The 8,265-nt window shown below is 34.5% G+C and overlaps 1 protein-coding gene across 1 annotated transcript; it reads left to right on the top strand.

Annotated features, from left to right (window-relative positions):
- Nucleotides 1–411: 411 nt before the first annotated feature.
- Nucleotides 412–1,884, top strand: LOC133789413 (germin-like protein subfamily 1 member 17). The gene is made up of 2 exons (XM_062227254.1): nucleotides 412–535; nucleotides 1,328–1,884. Exons 1-2 carry the CDS (start codon nucleotides 412–414, stop codon nucleotides 1,882–1,884), a joined length of 681 nt encoding a protein of 226 aa, XP_062083238.1.
- Nucleotides 1,885–8,265: the final 6,381 nt, after the last annotated feature.

Genomic DNA, 8,265 nt, shown 5'->3' with positions numbered 1-8,265 from the left:
AAAATTCCGTATTTTTGTAATGTACCGTATTTTTCAGATTTTTTTTTAACTTTTAGTGCATTTTTGTAGATTTCCCAAGAAACAATGGTATGTTTCCTTGATACGTTATTAACTACTGATCAATTAATTAAAAAAATGACCATTAATTAATGCCGTTATCTTATCTGCTACACATTATATTAATTAATAGAAATATAGTAATAAATACTACCTACCTAGCTAGGCTATAGGCTGCTAATATTATAAGGGTTCTTACTCCATATATATCTCTATAAATAGACGATTTCGGGTGCATTGTTTCTCATCAAATATATAATTCTTCAACCAAAGCAAAAATTACATATATAGTATAGATAGCATTTTATTTTCTTTATATATATATACATTAATTGTGTAATTAGAGAAAATAAAATGAAGGGCATCCATTACTTACTAGTGGTTGCCACATTGGCTGTGGCAGCCTCCATTGTCTCTGCCTATGATCCAAGCCCTCTTCAGGACTTCTGTGTGGCGATAGATGATCCAAAAAAGGCCTGTAAGTAATTATTAATTAATTTTATTATTTGCTGACATTTATTTTCTTATTATTATTATTATCCTGTGTGTGTTTTAAAAATGAGGAAACGAATAATATGTCTAATTCGGTATTAATTAATTAATTAAGGAAATAAGACCTTTGAAAGTGTTACTTTTATAAATAAATAAAAAATCAATATAGATCATGTTTGGTAAGTGGGGGTGGAATTTTGGAGTCTTTTTATTAAAATATGTATATTCATATTCTAATACAATGTTTATTTTACTATGTATATATACTTTAAAGAAATTAAATCAATATTATTATTTTTTTAAATAAATGATGTAATTATAATTCATTAATTTTTAAAAACTAGAGACACACATTATTCTTTCTTGTATCTTACATGGAAAATGTGTGAGTACATTCAACAATACATAAGAACATGGATTACCCACTAATCATCAATTAGTTTTGAGATAAAACCTCATAATTTTTATAATGCACACAATTCTACTTTTAAATCACTTTACACCTTCTATTAGAGGACAAAGTTAAGCTCTATTAATTGTATCTCTTTCCACTAATAATTTTTGTTCTTTTTTCCGTTTTTTGAGAAAAGTTACAATATTGGTCAGGTGATTTAATGGAAAACAATATAATATGTCATTAAAATAATATGTATATTTCCTATAAACTATAAGATATGATATCACATATATAAATGATTTTGTTTTTTGGTTTACAAAAGACCACCAAAAATAAGTAAAGAACAAATCTAATATCGTTGTTGATGATGATGATGAACAGTGTTCGTGAATGGAAAATTCTGCAAAAACCCAAAACTAGTGAAGCCAGAAGATTTCTTCTTCTCAGGGCTCAACATGGCCGGAGACACCACCAACCCAGTCGGATCGAACGTCACCATCGTCAACGTGGACGCCTTCCCGGGGCTGAACACCCTCGGCATCTCACTGGTGCGTATAGACTACGCTCCGTACGGCCAGAACCCCCCTCACACTCACCCACGCGCCTCCGAGATACTGGTGGTGGTGGAGGGAACGCTGTACGTGGGGTTCGTGACGTCGAACCAGGCTGACGGTAAGAACCTTCTGTTCACGAAGATCCTGAACAAGGGTGACGTGTTCGTGTTCCCAAAAGGGTTGATTCATTTTCAGCTCAACATCGGAAAGACTCCGGCGGTGGCTTTTGCCAGTCTTAGTAGCCAAAACCCTGGAGTCATCACCATTGCTAATGCTGTGTTTGGAGCCACGCCTCCCATCAATCCTTATCTTCTTGCTAGGGCTTTCCGTTTGGACAAGAATGTTGTGCTAAACCTTCAGAAGCAGTTCTGGTCCAGTAATTGATGCATAGTTTGTGTTGTGAGAAAGAAGAGGAAATTTAACAATAAGAGCTAGGTTATTATAAGATCATATATAAATTTAATGATGTTGTTTTGATTGATTGTGTAGTTTAGTGTATTCGGTATTTGAATAAGGAGAAAGCTCTTTATATATATATAAATATATATATCTTATCTATTAAATAAATGGCTATCTAACGGTATTTGGTATTTAACGGATTTTGGTATGGTTTAACAAAATTTGGTATGACTTTAACAGAATATGCTAAAAAAAAAGTTAAATTTAGATAAGTCATCCAAACTGAACAATTGTTTCTATTCCCAAAAAAGAAGTACACATCCTTTCAAGAGTACACAACCTATTGCATTGAGTAACACATTACAAATACATAAATATTATCTTATATAAATATTATATATATATGTATGTATCTGTACACATAGATGCATATAATAGGAATCTGACTTTTAGAACAAGTACCTTATCTGTCAAAGGTCGTTTAGGAAGTTTATAACTTTTATAGGATAACAAGAAAAGGATCACCACGAACAGAAGACCTTCCAAAAAATAATGACTTAAAAACAAACAAACAATAAATATAATAAGATCAAATACCGGGAAGAAAAAACATAGGAAAAAATTTACAGAATCTAAATTTGAGAAGGTGGAGTACCGCCAATATGAACTCCAAAAACAACAGCTCCAACAGAAGGAGCATCCAGAGCCTGTGTCACCCATTCTAAAGTACTTTTCACCATTTTCAATCCAAAAAATTCTATTTTTTATATCTCAATTTGGTTTGCAGAGAAATACTGATACAGAGAAGACTATAATCAAAAGATAAAAAAAAAAGACCCAAACGTATTCAAACACACAAAAAATGCCTCAAATTATAAGTCATCATTAATCTTTTAGAATTGGGGATGACGATTGAGAACCGAAATTTTATTTTATTAGGATCTGAAATATGATTTAGATAGAATGTGGGCTTGGGCTTGTAATTTTTGTTTGACAAATTACATCTTGGGTTTTTTTAACAAGTTTACAAAATTATGGCTTTTTTCAAAATAACTTATTTTATGACTTTTTTTTAATTTTTAATTTTATGAATTTAGTTCCCCATATTTTTGTGTAAAAATTATTATTTAAATTAGAAGAATATTTTAATAATTTAAGTATTTTTTATTTGATTATGATAATTTTATAATGATGATGATTTTATAATGCTATAGCACGTGCCTTGTACGTGCACATAACAAGGCACCAAATGGAGACATCGTGTTCTATATTTTGCTTCACCGAAATATAAAGTGAATTGCACGTATTTTATACCTAGTATATATATATATATGTATATGAAAGAACTTTCTCTCGTTTGTGTTTTGAGATTTTGGTCTTCTTTGTATTATTCTCTTATATATATTGAATCTCAAAACTTATTATTTAACTCTCTATTGTTATTAGTATATATACGTACGAATGCACTACAATAAATGCACAAATCTTAACAAAAGTTGATTAAAAAATCATCATCATAATTATTCTCGTAAAAATTGAGTTGATTTTGGTGTTTTATTTTGTACTCTCGAGATCACAAATCACTAGTTAGATAAACAAATATATATATATATATAAGACAAATTCTAGCAATGTATAGCTCATAAATAATGTACAACAGAAAGTATTGAATCAAAGAATAGAAATGGACTAATACACCGTAGGATTATACATTGGATAAGATTTTGATCTCTCTATTGAATTGCTTGACAGACACTTGGTCGATGCCCACAACCCAGCATGAAAAATCATTTCTCATTAGTACTTTTCCACCATCAATAGATTTATAATCAAAAAATGACTCTTGATTTGGACACATGTGATAAATGCATCCAGAATCTAGAATCCACTCCCTGGTTTATGAGGATTCTGAGATGGAAAAGAGTTCTCCATCTGATGAGTATTCTTCACTTCTTTCAGCAATGGCAGTCGTATCTCTCTTGATAGATTTCAACTCATTATTGTGATTGTTGTACTTGTGTTCTGATTTCTTGGTGCAGTTTGGAATGGCCTTGTTGATCCTTAAATTTGTAGCAAAATCTCTGTATATGTCCTGGCTTTCCACAGAAAATGCATTTTCTAGTATCCCTTCCCCGAGACTTGGATCTTGAATGGGAATGATGATTTCTTGATGGGCTTTTCCTGGTTGTTCTTCCTCGGGCCAAATACACTTCTTCCTTCCTAGACTCTTTTTCCAATTGTAGCTCAAAATCCTTAGATTTTAGAGCACCAAGAACATCTTCCAAGGAAATTACATCCCTTCCATATTTAATAGCAGCTTTGACCTCTTGATATGCAATCGGAAGTGATCTCAGCAATATGATGGCTTGGCTTTCCTCATCCACTTTGTGATTTATGTTTGCCAAACCTACAATAATCTCATTAAACTTGTCAATGTTATCATCTAAAGAAAAAGAAGGGTTCATTCGAAAATCATATAACTTTTCAAGCAAGTTAATCTTGCTTGAAATTGAAGGCTTCAAGTACAGCTCTTCCAATTTATTATCTCATACTTCTTTTGCTTTAGTCACCTTGGTCAACTTTCTCCTAACATTATTAGATAGATGTAGAATGATAGTGTAGTATGCCATTTCCTCCATCTCTCCGATCTCATCTGGTTTCTTCTCGGAAAACAGTTTTTCTTCTCCAAGAACCTTAGCTACTTTCTGGTGCACATGTATGCCCTTAAGGCTCTCTCTCCACAAGGTAAAGTCCCACTACTACAAAAAAAAAAAAAAAATCTTTTCAAGACTTGCGGGGCGCGAGTCCTCTATTTGGGAGCCTTAAAAACTGAGGTTTTTTCGAGTCCTAAAAAATCTCGTTGAATGCCTTTAAGTAGCGAGTCCTAAAAAATCTCGTTTAGTGCCTTTAAGTAAGTTTTTAGGACTCGCAATGCGTATCCTAAAAGATCATGTTGAGTGTCTTTAAATTAAGATTTTATGACTCTCTTGGCATGCCCTTAAAAGTAAATTGTTTTTTTTTTTAAAATGCAGCTGCAATTTTCATTTTGATTTAAAAAAATATATCCCTTTTGAGTGTCTAAAATGTATTATATATGTTAGATTTCTAAAATTTCAAAAGAAAAAAATTTAAAAGGCATGCAAATATACACAGTAAACTAATTGAGAAATATTCAAAACATGTGAATAATATAGTTACATACAGAAGTCGTGATATGTGGAATATATTATGCTATTACACCCCCTCAAGATGGACCACGAGAGATAAGTCCAATCTTGCATTTTAAGAGCTGAAAACGTGGCTTTGGTAGGGCCTTAGTCAAAGCATTTGCTAACTTATCTGCAGTAGGAACATGAGCAACCCGTAAAGTGCCTTGCTGAACTTGATCACGTATAAAGTGAAAATCAATAGCCACATGTTTCATTCGTGAATGGAACACCAGATTGGAACATAATTGAGTGGCACCAACATTATCACAATAAATGGTTGGGGAAGTGGAAACTGGTATATGCAAATCAGATAACAAAGAACAAATCCAGTTTAATTCAACAACATTATTTGCAACAGAGCGATATTCGGCTTCAGTTGATGAACGAGCGACAGTTCGTTGCTTCTTGGAGCTCCAAGAGATGGGATTTTTACCAAGATAGACAATATATGCACCAGTAGAAGTGAAGTCATCTTTGTTGCCTCCCCAGTCAGCATTGGAAAATGCATGGAGAGTAAACCATCATGGATTGTTCCATGTAAATAGCGCAACAAACGTTTAACACAACTCCAATGTTCGGTTGTAGGTTGATGCATCTACTGTGAGAGGCGATTTACCACGAAGGCGATGTCAGGCCTTGTAAATAGAAGGTATTGAAGACTACTTGCAATTGCCCTATATTCAGATGGATCTGATAAACCACTGCCAGCACTTAAAGTAAGAGTTTGATTGACAGACAAGGGAATTTGAACTGGTTTGGCATCTAACATGTTAGTTTTAGCAAGCAACTCCAAAATATATTGTCGTTGAGAGAGGAGGGACCCCTTTGTGTTTGACACAACCTCAATGCCTAAAAAATAAGATAAGGCACCAAGATCTTTGAGTGAAAATTGGTGGGCAAGAGTATTTATAAAATCAGTGATCATAGGCATATGGTTCCCGGTAATTATTAAATCATCAACATAGACTGTGAGATAATGATGTAATGACCATTTTTGAAAACAAAAGGGGAGGTATCACCATGAGAATTTTTTAAACCAGTTTGAAGAAGAAAATTTCTTAGTTCTTGATACCATGCCCTTGGTGCCTGTTTTAAACCATAGATTGCTTTTCGAAGATGACACACATGCTGTGGTTTATCTTTGTCAATAAAACCTGGAGGTTGACTCATGTATTGTTGTTATTGAGGCGCCAATTCGAGTTCGTGCGTGTGGACACATTTGCAGTAATGGGATAAGTTACTACTGGTTTGGTAGTATTTAAAGATGCCTCAAAATTAAGAAGATTCTCATGAAGTTCTTCAAAAGTAATTGGCATGTCTCTAGCTTGGACTGCCCGCGCGAGTTCTTTATAGTCATCACATAATGTTTCAAGGATCTTATCAGTAACATCTTCTTTATCAAATGGAGAACCCAGGAGAGCTAGTTCATCAGCTTTGGCTTTCACTTTTTGAAGGAATTCATTGATAGTTTCAGACCCTTTGGTCATGTGTTTGATTTGATTCTTCACTTGCTTGACGCGACCACGGGATGGTTTGGCATAGGTGTTGGCTAGAGTAGACCATGCTTCTTGGGAAGTTTTGCAGTTGGCTACAAATGGAATAATAGTAGGAGAAATTGAGCCAATAATAGTACTGAAGATGAGTTTGTCTTGTCGAACCCAGAGAGAGTGTTCTGGATTGGGTGAACTGGTGTTATTGGTTGTAATGGTAGAGGCTGGACATGTCTTTGAGCCATCAATGAATCCTAATAGATCATATCCGGCAAAAAGGGTTTCAAATTGAAATTTCCATGAAAGGTAGTTGGAGGATGATAGCTTTAATGGGGTTTGGGCAACAACATTAATAGTGATAAGAGTATTGTTTTGGTCATTGGTGTTTCGGATGGTGGGTGTGGAATCAGAGTTTGCAGTGGACATGGTGAAAAAAAAAATTGACAAGAGAAGTGTTTACCGAGTTTTTCGGAAACTAGAATTATAAAAGATAAGAGAGCTTAAAGAGAAAGGATTTAGAAAATGCAAGCAACGTTTTTACATGGTTGGGGCGTTAATGAGCCTTAGTCCACGAGTCAGTTGTATTATAGCTTAGAGAGCTTTTGACAATGGAGTTTTCTGCAAGTTTGAGCAGAGTAATTGCTTACAAGCAATTTCTGGGATCCCCCCTATTGTGCACAACTGGCCCTATTTATAGGCAGTTTTGTGCAATGGGCTTGGACTGGACTAATCCTGGCCCAATAGAGAATCATAGTTTGCTCGCTGATGGAGCCATAATACAAAGGATTGAAATATATATCATGTAATGCCCCAAATTTCCTAATAAGGTTTAGGACCTGGATTAGGAGGCCGGGAGGGCCATAATTGATTTATTATGATATTTAATGATTATATGCATGTTTACGTGAATTATATTAGTATATGATGGTGAATGCATGCATATGGGTGTATTTATACTTATAAGGGCATTTTGGTAATTTGGCCTGTTGAGGGCATATTTGTAAATTGGGTGCATACTGTAATTTGTGAATGAGATTTCATTATTATGGAGATATATTCGAGCTATTCGGCATGAGACGGTCATATATAATGGATTAGCGGTTTCGTCATAACGGGGTCAATTTTGGGGTAATAGAAATGTTTATTTGGTGATAGATTGGGAATATTTGAGATCAGGGTGAAATTCTGGAAGTTTTGACTATAGTGTCCCCGAGGGTGTTTTCGGGACCCCGAGCACTAGGTTTTATTTGAGGTTACTTAAGCTTGAAGTAGCTTGTCAGATAAGAACGTACGTTAGAAAGCCTTTCGTTTTCTTTTCGACGATCTGTTATACCGTTTGAGCATTTTTGAGGAAATCTTGAGTTCTAGGAGTCGGAATCAAGCGAGGGTCGAGGCATAGCGATCCTAGGAAAGATTAGGAGCTTCTTAACCGAAGTATTTGACGGAAAACAACCCAATCAAAGGTAATCTAAGTTTGAAGTTTTAAGTTTTTAAAGTTTCTAAGCTTAGAATTGGACTTTGTTAACTGTTGAGTTTTTGGTCGGTTTGAGCCTTGGGTTTTGAGGGTTTTGGAGTATTGGGAAGCTTGGGAACTTTGATTTGATGATTGGGGAATGTTTGGGTATGTTTTTGGAGGATTCGGAGTGCTTAAAACACGTTTGGGAATG

The sequence above is a fragment of the Humulus lupulus genome, chromosome 7 (assembly GCF_963169125.1).
Source record: "Humulus lupulus chromosome 7, drHumLupu1.1, whole genome shotgun sequence".
NCBI lineage: Eukaryota > Viridiplantae > Streptophyta > Magnoliopsida > Rosales > Cannabaceae > Humulus > Humulus lupulus.
The sequence above is the reverse complement of the archived record's forward strand: the minus strand, read 5'-3'. Positions and strand labels throughout refer to the sequence as shown.